The sequence below is a fragment of the Sebastes fasciatus genome, chromosome 12 (assembly GCF_043250625.1).
Source record: "Sebastes fasciatus isolate fSebFas1 chromosome 12, fSebFas1.pri, whole genome shotgun sequence".
In the NCBI taxonomy this organism is placed as follows: domain Eukaryota; kingdom Metazoa; phylum Chordata; class Actinopteri; order Perciformes; family Sebastidae; genus Sebastes; species Sebastes fasciatus.
The window spans coordinates 16,737,161-16,750,471 of NC_133806.1; the positions used below are offsets into that span (position 1 = coordinate 16,737,161).

The following is a 13,311-nucleotide window of genomic DNA, read 5'->3' on the forward strand; positions in this document are numbered from 1 at the left end:
ATCCTGACACACTGTATGCGCTTCCTATTGTACACCATCCTCCACTCTGCAACACTATACATACACACATATGGTGCATACACACACACTGAGCCGCCCCATTCACTGACACAATACACTGCAGCGACGACACACAGGACGGCTGATCAAACATACGTTTCATGACATCTTGCAGTGCATTAATGTTGATGTTTGCTTCTACAAGTATAGAGATCATTCATTCATGCGATCATGTGTTTTTCTGTCATTTATTTTTTACTCTTCATTTACTTTTCATGACCTTTAGCTCTCACTCTTATCTATTATAATGCTTGCATGTGGTGTGTTTTGGAGCTTGAGGGGTGAATGTGTTTGTGAAAGTGCTCATGTGTGTTGCGCGTTAGCATGTTTGCAGAGCCTTTGTATGGGGATTTCTCCGCATGGCTGCCAGGTGTGATGGCTCCATTCATCGGTGCTACACTAATCCTTCGGATACTGTATCAGGCATGACCCCCAGTAAACATCCTACCTCGACACATACCCCAGCACTCTCTGCTGCAGACACATTTGAAGGGTTCTCACATTACTCATGTTGTTCTTGGTACTATATTTATTGTAGCACTCCCTCTAAACCTGTTCTTCATTTTGACATGACGTACAAAATGATTGCACAACAGGGTAGCAGGATAAATCAGGAACTACTGTTGGTCTGCTGAGCTCATCAAAGTATGAATGTTGCAGACTACTTCCATGTCTCAAATTTACGCTTGGTATCTTAACTTCCACGCAATCCCACATTTACAACGTTTACACATATACGACAGCACTTGTGGTGTGGCTTGTGGTCATATTATGGGTACTTCAATTTACCTAATGCCGTAGTTACAGTATCATTTTTTTGTCTCATCTCTGAAGGAGGGTGGGCAGGTGGATCATTCATGTGTCCATTTAGAAGACAGCAGGTGTATGATGCGTAAACAGAGAAGGAGGAGAGGAGAAGGGTGGGGAGGGGGAGGGGGGGAGGAGGAGAGGAGCAACAGATGGAAGGAGGGGAGAGGGATGGGACGGGTGGAGTGAGGGATGTATTTAAGACGTTGTCCTCCTCGTCCTCCTCATCAGTCGCTCTTGCCTTCTCTCTCTGCACCTGACCAGCACGCCATCACCCGTCCTCCACTCAGGTAAGAAACGATGTAGAGGACAGACTTCAACTCTGAAAGCTGTGTCTCTGTTTTTCTCTGACATTGTTTCTATTTTTACTTTTAAAAGTAGGTTTTTATGGGTGCAGCTAGTGCACGGTGCTGTCTGTAGGTGGACTGCCTGTTGAAAGTACTTGTGCAAATCAGCAACAAAGACAGGATAAGCTTTCTGCTCACTGATGATTTATAGAAACTTAATTTATCTTGAACAGAACTTGCCAAAAAATTTAAGTTTTTATGCTGCTGATTCATGAGAATTTGGAGCATTGTGTCCATAAGGACAGTCTGACGTAAGATGTGACTGACAGTTAGGAAAAGTCTTCACAGTTCAGAGGTGATGTAGGTCCCAAGAACGGCAAAGACTTACACCTGTCTCCGGTGTTTTCGGCCATCCGGTGCAGCTAAAGTAAAAGCCAGATCAGGTTGCCTCTGCGTGTCCTGGTTACATCTCCTCCACCGGTTTGGCTGTTTTACCAGCTTCAAGTTTCACTCTTATCAGCTGGCTCACATGTCCGGCTGCCGTCTATGTTCCTGACTCCCAGAGGTCCTCTCGTTGGGGCAAAGCAACAAGCAGATTGAGGATCAGTTTAATCTGTAGCAGAATCTTATCACGACAATTGTCAGGGAGGAAACACTCCTGATGAGGTAACAGTTGTGCTGGGTTTCCGACTCTGCCAAATACCTCTCCTGTCACTAGATAGATAGATCTCATAGAAGATCAGTTTGTACCTATCTCTGTGATGGTGATGTAGCCTATGATTAAATTTTCTCCATGCATCTGTCTATCTGGCAGTGTCTAAGAGAAAAAAAGAGAGTGTGTGCATGCATTTGTGTGCAGAGAGACTTTAACATGTCTTGGTTTGCAGCATGGGTTGTCCTCTATGCAGGCATCGGTACTGACAAAGACTCCTCTTGCTTTCCCCTCCTTTCACCCTTCCTCTTATTCTGTCCTTCCCCAGAATGTCTTTGCCCAACCTAGAGAACGCCTCCACCCTGGAGAACGCCATGCAGCTCATGATCCAGACCTTCCACAAGTACTCTGGGAACGAGGGGGACAAATACACGCTGAGCAGGGCCGAGCTCAAAGAGATGCTTACCGCAGAGCTCGGCAACTACCTGGGGGTAAGGAGATACTTAGAGATACAAGATGCATGCATATGAAATAGAGCCAGCCTACATTTCTGTTTTCTATCCTCACACACATGCAGAACGCCCAGGATAAGGAGGCAGTGGATAAGGTAATGGGAGACCTGGATTCCAACAACGACGGAGAGGTAGACTTCACAGAGTTCATCATACTGGTCGGAGCTCTCACTGTGGCCTGCAACGACTTCTTCCTGGAGTTCAACGACAAGCCAGAGAAGAAGAAGTGAACACGCCCTCTGCTTCGAGGACGTCCACTCTTGCAAACCCCACCACACCGCTCCAGGGAGGAAACAAGTTCAGACAGGAGAGAAGGACCGATCGCGTCATGGACTTCACATTCACACACTCACCTAATAGTCACTTGAGCAGTAAATGTTGGGTGTTTGTGTATTTGTCTGCAATGTCCAATCAATCTAGCTGTGTTTATTGCAATGTGAAAATCTGGAGAGTTTAAAGTCAGTTTCAACACCTATCATTGTTGAATATGTGAATGTATCTCTCTGTCTTTTTTTTCCTCTTTTCATGTATTTTGTAACAAGCAAAGGAATTTCTCCCTGGAAAGAATAAATGTGACCTTTACTCAAACAATACAATGTTGGTTGTACTTTATTACAGCAGAGAAGACGAGTGAGAACACATGATGGGCACCAGGGGGCAGCAAGTGGCTCTCAATCGAGTCAATGTTGAGAGATTACATTACTTTTCATTTGCTTTGCACATGCTGCACGTGCAGAACTTTATTCCAGCAGTGTATGGATGTAGATTGGAGATATATTTATAAATCACCAGCAAAGAGATTTTTATATTATTTTATATTATTTAGTTTTATTAATGAAATATACAGTATGAGAGGTTGCAGTTAAGTCTTCGATATGAGTGACAGTTACCTCTGTTGTGGTGTGAACTTGGTGTATACGAGCAGGTACCGACTGTACCTACATTCCTGTTTTTAAAGCAGAATAATGAGAACTTGAAGTGACCTTGGCTGGGCCCTACACCCATGATTGTTTCAAAGCACTGCTTCCTAAAAGAAGAAAAAAAAGCACTGCAGGAGTGTGAAGGTATGTGTGTGTGTGTTTGTGAGTATATATATATATATATAAAAAGGAAGTTACCAGCCTGGACATTAGAAAGCCAGGAAACCTTTCTTTCTTTCATTCCATCCTGTGCTGTAAGATTAATGGGAAGTCTGGGTATTACAGTCATTTCTACTGTATGTGTGTGTGAGTGTGAGAGTAAAAACATGCCACACATACTCTGATTAATCTGAACCTACAACCTTTATTGGACTGGTTAAGGTGTGCACAGGAGCAGATTTGAGAGTCAGGAAGGAGAAGGGTGAAAGATGAGAGAGGAAGTGAGAAGAAAGGAAGGGAAGTGGAAAAGGTCAAAGAGTGGATAGCAGCACTTTGTCCGTGTGGAGCCGTGCAGGCTACAGCTTTCGCAGGTCTCTGATAGGCTTTCCACACTTGTTGGGGATCTGTTGGGGACCCCCTCACCCCCCCCTTCCCTCCTCCCGGGTAATCCCATCCTCTAGAGACAGAAAGAGAGAGAGCTCCCAGTCCAGAACTGAGCTGCAGACTTGGCCACACGACCGTTAAAAAGCCGAGGAAAACTCGCAGCGAGTGACAGTGACTGAGGATTAGACAGCATTTTTAGTGGCTTTCCTACATCACTAACAGTCTTTATTCCTCCTCACTATCTGGATTGTGCTTGCTTATCCTGTTTGTTTTTTTATTCAGTCCGCGACATCATTATAAAGTCAAAACCTTTTCTTTTCTGCTTATGATTTCTGCATCTGTAACTTATTGCCTGGTGCGACTGCGTCAGCGATTGGCCCTCTTGTCATTTCTCTCTTGTTTATTGAAAATTTAATTCACCTCCTACTCCCCCTGCATGCCTGAAAAGGCCTTCTGCTTCTGTCAGGGAAGATCGTAGAAATAAGACAAATCAGCCAGTCCATGATGAAAAAGGAAAAGTGCTGTTATGAATTAGGTGTTTAGAGAAAGCAGGTGATCGTTATTCTAACTGGACTAAATGTCAGAGATGTGTTTGTCCATGGAAGACCAGATAAAGGAGGGAGGACTGGAGAGAGATTAATAGAAGGGCTAGGGAGACACACGTACAGTATGCTTTTCTGAACATCGTATCTGACAGATGTGATAATGCATTGGGGGTGTAGGGCACGCATACACATACATACACACACACACACACACACACACGCATACATGTATGCTCTGAACATTACATACTGAAATATGAAATTACATATTAATACACATAATAGCTGAATTCCCTTCCTTCCAACAATATAATTTGCTCCATCTCGGGGGAACTCGTGTTCCACTGTCCATCCTTTAGGAGGTCCTATCCGCCATCTAGGCTCAGATTCCTCAGTTTCTCTGGAGCTGAACTCTCGCTGCAGCTGTGCACTCGGGCACAGCAGGCTGCTGCTGTCCTCTACTTAATGTGCACAACTCTCTAAGCGAAAACCCCGTCCATGCATCTTTTACTTTATCACTTTCATCCAACAGCGCAACCTGGCTCTATCCTTTAATTCCCTCTAGTATGTATTTTCCTTCACAATCTGTTGCTTGTACACATACTGTGTTAGTGTGCGCGTCACAGGCTGTGTAGTACAGTTTATATCACATTCTTGTTTAATCTATACAATCATACAACATACCATAGCCTCTCTATCAGCAACAGACCCTTGCATGAGCTAACACATAGAGAAATCTTAATAATATATTCCTAATGCTATACTGTGGTAAGCCGCTATGCTATGATAAAATATACGGAATCAGTTCACTGACGTAGTGGGTTTCTGACAATAAAATAAAATAAACGTATAGGAGCCTTGATATGAACCTCCCTTCCCTTTCTGATTAGCTCACTCTGACATCAGTCAACACTGAGGATGAGTAATATCATAGTCGAAGGCGAGCGTGTCATGTGTCAATTAAGCAGTCGGCGTCGAGCGGAAAGTGTTGATGGGCTGGCGTAAAGTTCAACAAGTAGAGCATCCTCGCTCCCTGACTGGCTGAAGAAGAGGAGAGCAGGGAGAGACCTTTCCACCAGAAAGGGGAGGTCATTCCGTTAAACATCTGGACGAAAAAACTGCAGGTAAGAGAGTATGATGGCGATTCCATTTCCTTCATTCGAGAAAAACAGTTGTTCGTTGCAAAAACGTTACTATAAAGGTAATGGGCGTGATTGCTGTTCAGTTCCAGTTCTGGTTTCCAGTTCAATAAAACCCAGACCCGCCCCCCCCACCACCACCACCTCCGGTCCTTGTCCTGCTGTTGCTGATTGGTCGGGGGGAGCTGTCTGGTTCAGCGTGTTCTCGGGGCCTGGGGACGGTCAGCCTGGCGGGCTGATGACCTTGACTGTGTAATTCTGGAAGAGCGGCTGCATGAACATGCCCAACGTGCCGAACACGCACACGAACACGAAGATCCACAGGAAGAGGCGGTCGATCACCATGGCGACGTACTTCCAGTCCTCGCTCACCTGTGGATGGGGAGGGACAAAAAGGACGGGGTGAGGAGATTAAGGTGAGCAGAATCACATTGTCTTTCTAAACGCCCTCCCCCCCTGCGTCTCCCTATTCAGAGGGGTTAATAGAGGTGAAGGGTTAATGTGAGCGGAGACTCGTTCTGCCACGCAGCTCTGATGAGGTCTGACACGAGTCAAGGAGGAGGAGAAGGACGTAGGAGAGAGTGATGGAGGGCAGCGAGACAGAAGGGTGTGCTGACACTGTAACCCCGGCGATGATGACTGGGGGAGGGGGAGAGCTGACACACTGTGCCAGGAGAGGGAGGTTTTTAAAGCGGTCGGCATGGCAACGGGATGGTAACCATGTCGATGATGGACAGAATCACAGAGGGCTGTTAATTCCCGTGTCAGTTTCTTTCATTCCAGGCGAGAAGGCTGCTCTCCCAAGATGCCTTGAGGAAGAGTGATAAAGAATGCCACCCTCACTCCGCCGTCTCGCTTCCTGTTCTCCAGTTGTGCTCTATGCACACGTCACGCCGCTGCTATAATTACATGTCTGCGTTGAATATTCAGGGAGCTATGATTGCGTCACCAGGTCTGTCTCCTTTGCTTATGCTCTGGCGTAGTCCCCCATGCGTCTCAAATGGCAGAGCTAAACGGGGCCTCTGTGTATCACTATAACGTGATATGGCTCTGAAAGGACAGACCTGCGCTGCTCATGATGCTTTTTATGGTTTGTAACATGCACAAAATAAGAGGAGTTATGCTATGATTTTATCCACACAGAGACAAGATAATATTTCACTTTGATATGGAGCAGAGCCCAAGCAATGTATCTGTTTATCACAGATATATTAGTACTGAAGTGTGAGCTGGCAAGTAATTGCAGAGCAGTAAACTGCAGCAATAAAGGATTTATTGGCATCACCTTTTTGTGTGTTTTTCTTTAAGAATCTAGTTAAACAATATAACTTTTATGTGTTTAGTTATTTAAGCAGGTTTTTTTTGACCAATTTTGATAAAAAGCTGTGAACCAACATTGACATTTTCACGTTATAAAGTTGATTTAGTGAACGTGTTGGCTAACAGTGTCCTATTTACACATCCAGCCGTCAAGTGGCAACATTGTGAGTCCAATATTTACTCTCAGCTCTGTTTTGGCTTGAACCGAACCAGAAATATCTCTCTCTTTAGCTGCTAAATGCTCCGCTGTTTTCCCCAGCTAGTCTCTAACTGTGTCTGTCTGTTGTTTGGTGCTGAGCTGGTAGTGTACAGGGTCAGCATTTTCTATTTTATTTGTGTGTGTGTTTGGAAAAGACGCTGATGAGAATGGTGAGAGGGAACCAAAACAGTGGAGTTGCGAGCTGTAAAACCAAACCAGTGAGCAAAACAATAGGGAATGGGAATGTGACATCATCGACAGCAAGTCGGCCATTTTTGGAGGGTAAAGGTAAGAGTGCCATCCGCTGGCTGTTTACGACAAGTGTCAAAAAAACTGCTGAAGATTAATTAAGCAGGATTAGCCACGTTTTGTTAGCATTCAGTTAACGTCACATTAGCTAGCTTATCTTTGTCCCGATGATTGTGTACTTGGCATTTAGCTTGTAGGTCTGAAGGTCCTGTACCCACCCGTTTGGAAACTGGACATCGGCCTCCAAAGAATAAAGAAAATTTTAATTGCTGACAGGTATTAACTAACGCCAAAACACATCCATGACTGTAATGGGTGACAAGCTGTCAAGGTCCTCCTAATTCGTAAGGATCAATATCATAAACTAACTTACATTTTGTAAATATATTGCCCCTTTGTCTCTGTCTGCTTCTCTTACTATAGGTATTTGTCTTTCGCGCATATATATTTCTGATGATGAACATTTGCTAACCTCCAAAAATGGCAGCGCCAGCCCAGAATGCTCCACGATTCCCATTCCCTATAGAGCTGGAGGGGGAAATGCAGAGTCGGGTGATAATTCTCTGTGGGTTTGTGATACGAGCAACACCTTTCACATTACACAGTCACTTGATCCGTACTTAATATAAAGGCTGGCTGTGACTCAGTTTGGTAAAGCGGGTCGTCCTTTTTACCACGAGGTTGACAGTTCGATCCCCGGCTCCTACTGTCCTTAAGCGAGACACTGAACCCTAAATTGCTCTCCAGGCGCTTCATAGCAGTTCACTGCTCCTGAAATGCTTAGGATGGGTTAAATGCAGAGGTCAGATTTCATGTACTATGTACCTGTATGTAGCCTATATGATGATGGAAGTTTAAGTTTAAAGATATTCATTAGAGCAGCTTTAAATAATTAAAACTTTCATCAAAGATTACTCTTTTATTTGCTATTATTTGTCATCTCTGACTTTACAGTTTATTGTTAAACTGTATCTATACTGTACTCTTTATCACAAAATGTTTCTGCTGTTTATGTAACAATATAGGCTCTGATAAGGAGCAACTATTACTGTAATGGTGTGAATGTTAACGCACAGATAATATAATACTCACACTCTGATCATCATCCTCACTCTTCATGTGGTTGGCGATGAAGCGTACTCCCTCCACAGCCTCCTCGAAGCCCGGACAGGCTTGAGCCAGCAGGGCCTGAGTCAGAGCGGGACCGCCTGCTGCCTGCTTCCCCCGCGGCAGGTTCCCAGAGGCCCCTTCCCGGCCCTCCCTCACCCTGTTCAGACCATCCATGGATCCCCCGCCTGCTCCTCCCAGATCCCCTCCAAACTGTTTAACAGACGCCCGGTTCACATAGCAGGTACAGGGGTCATTGTCCTCCTTGCCGAACACCCCCGTGGAGGTCGCCCCTCCGTTCCCGCCTGCACCGCTCAGCCCGAGCCCCACCATCAGGGCCCCCGCCTCCCCGCTGCGCCCACCCTCCTTCTGCTCCTGGGCCCTCCTTCTCTTGCGCAGCCGCTGGCGCTCGCAGCTGTTCCTGGGCTGGCGCATGAAGAGCAAGGCGGGAAGCTTGTTGAGGAACACCAGCTTAACCCAAGGGGGCATGGTGTGTGTGGTGGGCGAGCGGTGGTGCACGTTGAGCACGCACACGCTGGTGACGATAGAGAAAGTGACCAGGACCATGGTGAACATCAGGTACTTCCCCACGAGAGGGACGTCCAGTGACGTGGGGGGGACGATCTTGGAGATCAGCAGCAGGAACACAGTGAGAGCGAGCAGCACAGAGATGCAGAGCGTCATCTTCTCGCCGCAGTCGGAGGGCAGGTAGAAGACCAGGATCGCCAGCGAGGTGATGAGCACACACGGTATGATGAGGTTGATGGTGTAAAAAAGAGGCTTCCTGCGAATGATGAAGTCGTACGTGATGTCCACGTAGGTGGGGTCGGCCGGGTTCTCGTTTCGTCTGCCCGGCAGGGCGATGATGTCCCACTCGCCACTGGGCGTGAAGTCGTCCATGCTGGCCACGTCTGCGCGGAGAACCAGATCGATCTCGGTGCGGTCGTAGGTCCAGGAGCGGAAGCGCAGCGTGCAGTTCTGCTGGTCAAAGGGGAAGTGCTTGACCTCGATCTTACAGGCCGACTTGTAGATGGCCGGGGGCAACCAGAAGATACTGCCGTCGTAGGAGACCACGGCGTTAGAGTAGAACGACACCTCGTACACCCCGTCAGCACTGAGAGAGATGAAGAGGGAGATGAGGGAGAGGAGGGTCAGACATAAACAGAAACCAACCTCTGTGTGATGATTTAATTTAAATATTTTGTAAACAAAAAGTATAATGAGAGGCCATGTTTCCCTGGAACATGACGCATCTCATTATGCAAAACGGGTTCATCAAAGAGCTCTAGGACACACACACACACACACACACACACACACACACACACACACACACACACATGGATGCGGATGTGGAGGTTAACAGGGTTTTGAGTCGTCTCAGGGCAGCGGGGTCACTCAGACCTGCTTCTACAAAAACGAGGAACAGAATGAACACGCAGTCTAGACAGGAAACACGGCTCACAGGTCAGACGGGTCGAGTTCAACAGCTCGAATTAGACGCTTCGGTCAGAAGTCAGCTGACAACACCAACGCTGTAGATTGAATTTCCATTTAACTCGAGCATTTGACAAAGAGAACTAATTAATGACGGCTAACGCTGCGAGATTTGACACATGCAAAAGGAGAATTCATCATTTTTGACTGATTACACAATTGACCCACCTTCCAAAGCACACTCTCAGAAACACCAACTTTCCTGCAAATTTAGTGTCAAAATCTTATTGAGTCCTCCAAATTAGCAGCTCTAGTGCTGCTGTTTCCAGAGCTAATCCTCCTGTTTAGGTGACTGACGGAAGGCGGTGAATAGGACTGGGAGGATAGCGTGTCGAGACGGGGTTCGTGGGATTAGCGGAATCATTTTATCCGTAGTGTATCCAAGATCTTTTAATCTTCAGTAAAGTACGGACGGAGGCACGGAAAGAGGAGAAGGCCAGACAGATCAGTGTACTCTGATGAGCTGATTTACATACTGTAGGCTGACACTCGGTTTCCATTACATTGAGACGAGTGGTCTGCGTCCGTTCCTCCCTCAGACATGCAGGCTAATTGCAATTAAAAACCAACAAAGCAAGTTTCTGTTTGTGTTATATAATGTATTACAGTTAATTGCATTGAATTTAAAACTGGATTATTTTACATATATATGATTTTGCATACATATGGTTGATTTTAACCCTATATCGCACAGACCTACACTCAAGTCTGGATTAACAACTGGGCAAAGCGGGCCCATAGTGTCTTAAGATTTCATCAAAACTATGCCTAGTTTTTATATTTCTAAGTACATTGGTGTTTAATTAAAATACCGCAAAGTATTCTAGCATTGGCGTACTGGTTGGTTTCTGTGTGCACTGTACCTGATGGGAACTAGAGGATGGAAAGGTGCATTCACAATGCACAAAGGGTGGGACTTTGGCCCCTTTATAGGTTAATCCAGGCCTAAAAATTACTAACTGAATTAAAATACTTAGTTATTTATCAAGCATCTCTGCATGCAGATAAATAGATAAACGTCACACATTTTACAATAACACAAAAAGAAAGAAGAGTTTGGATATGTGTAAATGTGTTAACTGTCTGCATCTACTATACATGTATGTATCTGGGCGTGCAGTGCAGACGACTCCATCTTTGCAGTGTCTCATGAGACTCGAGGTAGGCTACTGTATAATAATGTAGCATGAGTGATATGAGCAGATTACAGTGGACATATTCAGTCATGTGTGGCGAGTCTGCATGTATCGCACAGTGAAACCTCTGGCATTAAACTGATGTTCTTATCCAAAGTGACTTACTGTACAACAGTGGCAGCTGGATCAAATCACCGGGGGAGTTAGCTTTAAAACATTATCAGTTCAATATGAGAACTGTTTTGCTGTGCATGTTTATGAGCGTGCATGCATCCATGTGTGTCTTCAGAAGTAGTGAGCGAGTGACTCACTTGTTGTAGAGCACCACGTCCGGCAGCCAGATGTGTTTTGAGGGCAGCCTGACCTTCAGCATCCCATCAAACTCCTCCGGGACCCAAGTCAGACGATAGTCCTGCCACTCCTGAGGACCAATAAAAAACGAAACGCTTAATCACTTGTGCGCCAATCACACAGCAGCTAAGGGGATGCCTTGAGAGAAGCAGAGAGGAGGTCTGTCTGTCCGTCTTTGTGTCTGTCTGTCGGTCAGTTGGTGGTCAATGTGACACATCACAAGCAGGGGAACATCCTGTGCTGTGTGTCCCTCTATGCTTACATCATACTTTTTACTATAAGCCAAAGAGAGACACTCAAGCTCTCATGAAACACACCCAGCCACACACCAATTACACGCACAAAGGTAGAAGTAACTAATTACATTTACTCTTGTTACTATAACAAAGTCGTTTTTTGGTATAGGCCTATTTGTACTTTTTGGAGTATTTCTTTTTTTACATTATTACATTTTACTTTTAACCTACTAAGGTGGAAGTCGAATAAAAAAATCCTGATAAACTGTGAGAAGGAGATAAATCATCAGCCGTAGCAGAGAAGAAGCTGCAGGTGTCTCTTCAGTCACAGGAGGGCAGAGTTTCACGTCCAGAGCAGTGGTACACTCCGGAAGTGATACGTCATAAATGTTGTGTTCACGGGCCGAGTTCACGTGCTAGCACTTCAAACACAGTCAAATTAAGGATGTGTGTGGTTATATAATTAGTATTATTGTAACTCAGCATAGTTTAAAAATGTTCCACCTACCTACCACCCGGCAAGCATGATACTGTATATCCATGATGTACGTGGGCTGAACAGTAGGGGTACGCTGGGTCTGGCTAGCAGGCTGCCGCCTCTGTGGAGTTTATATTGATTATCTTTGGTGATGTTTTATTCTACTGTTGATTCTAAAATAAGTTTCAGGCGCCTTGATAGCCATAGCTGGTTTCTATTTATTATCGATCATTTTTGTTTAATTGTCTGAGTTAAAGGTCCCATATTGTTCTTATTTTCAGGTTCATACTTGTATTTTGTGTTTCTACTAGAACATGTTTACATGCTGTAATGTTCAAAAAACAACTTTATTTTCCTCATACTGTCTGCTTGAATATACCTGTATTTACCCTCTTTCTGAAACGCTCTGCTTTAGTGCATTTCAACGGAATTGCAATGGAATTGCAATGGAATTGCGTTGCTAGGTAACGGTGAGGGTCCATGTTTACTTCCTGAAATCTGATGTTATTTACATACACTGCAACAGGAAATAAACTGGGACACATTTATAATGTTTATGTTTAAAACCGTGCGATGGTCTAAATATTGTATATTTGTGACATCACAAATGGACAGATAATCCTAACGGCTTGTTTCAAGCGCGCAATTTCTGAATACGGGCTGTGTTTGTTTCTCCGTATATTGAGCGTTTTGATAGTTTAACAGTATTTAAAGCACTTAAACCTGCTTTATAATATAATATAATATACTCTTATCCACATGGGAGTGGATAAATATTCTTGCTTTATGCATATACTTATTATTAGAAATCAATTAACAACACAAAACAATGACAAATATTGTCCAGAAACCCTCACAGGTACTGCATTTAGCATAAAAAATAAGCTCAAATCATAACATGGCAAACTCAAGCCCAACAGGCAACAACAGCTGTCAGTGTGTCAGTGTGCTGACTTGACTATGATTTGCCCCAAAACTACATAGGATTATTATAAAGTGGGCATGTCTGTAAAGGGGAGACTCGTGGGTACCCATAGAACCCATTTTCAGTCAAATATCTTGAGGTCAGAGGTCAAGGGACACCTTCAAGAATGGCCATGCCAGTTTTTCCTCACCAAACTTTTGCGCAAATTTGGAGCGTTATTTAGCCTCCTTCGGGACCCGCTGCGTTAAAGAAATTAGTGGCGTTAAAACAAATTTGTTGACAGCCCTAATATTTATAATTGATAATCAGTTGTATATGCACAGACTGCAGAGGCCCCAGCTGTTGATT

At 44.8% G+C, this 13,311-nt stretch overlaps 3 protein-coding genes across 4 annotated transcripts in view; 1 reads left to right on the top strand and 2 right to left on the bottom strand.

Annotated features, from left to right (window-relative positions):
• Positions 1–13,311, bottom strand: part of flad1 (flavin adenine dinucleotide synthetase 1) — a 276,153-nt gene that overhangs the window by 70,350 nt on the left and 192,492 nt on the right. The gene's annotated exons all lie outside the window — the stretch shown is intronic.
• On the top strand, positions 1,021–2,903 carry s100t (S100 calcium binding protein T). Of its 2 annotated transcripts, none has more exons than XM_074653621.1 (3): positions 1,021–1,157; positions 2,135–2,297; positions 2,384–2,903. In XM_074653621.1, the coding sequence occupies exons 1-3, from the start codon at positions 1,060–1,062 to the stop codon at positions 2,546–2,548; spliced, it is 426 nt and encodes a 141-aa protein (XP_074509722.1). In that variant the 5' UTR covers positions 1,021–1,059; the 3' UTR covers positions 2,549–2,903. The 2 variants fall into 2 exon arrangements, with proteins under 2 accessions (XP_074509722.1, XP_074509723.1); XM_074653622.1 differs by lacking the exon at positions 1,021–1,157 and adding an exon at positions 1,196–1,820.
• Positions 2,922–13,311, bottom strand: part of chrnb2 (cholinergic receptor, nicotinic, beta 2) — a 30,829-nt gene continuing 20,439 nt past the window's right edge. The window contains exons 4-6 of the mRNA XM_074653620.1: positions 11,285–11,394; positions 8,326–9,454; positions 2,922–5,837 (exon numbers count right to left, since the gene is read on the bottom strand). Coding sequence (XP_074509721.1) covers positions 5,688–5,837; positions 8,326–9,454; positions 11,285–11,394 — 1,389 coding nt within the window. The 3' untranslated portion in view covers positions 2,922–5,687. The remainder of the gene's footprint in view (positions 5,838–8,325; positions 9,455–11,284; positions 11,395–13,311) is intronic.

What these genes read in the sequence shown, in the direction of transcription:
- s100t (XM_074653621.1), top strand. Translation starts at nt 1,060, where the DNA reads ATGTATTTAAGACGTTGTCCTCCTCGTCCTCCTCATCAGTCGCTCTTG. An exon ending in ATCACCCGTCCTCCACTCAG is followed by an intron (nt 1,158 to 2,134) that starts GTAAGAAACGAT and finishes GTCCTTCCCCAG; the next exon opens with AATGTCTTTGCCCAACCTAG. An exon ending in AGCTCGGCAACTACCTGGGG is followed by an intron (nt 2,298 to 2,383) that starts GTAAGGAGATAC and finishes ACACACATGCAG; the next exon opens with AACGCCCAGGATAAGGAGGC.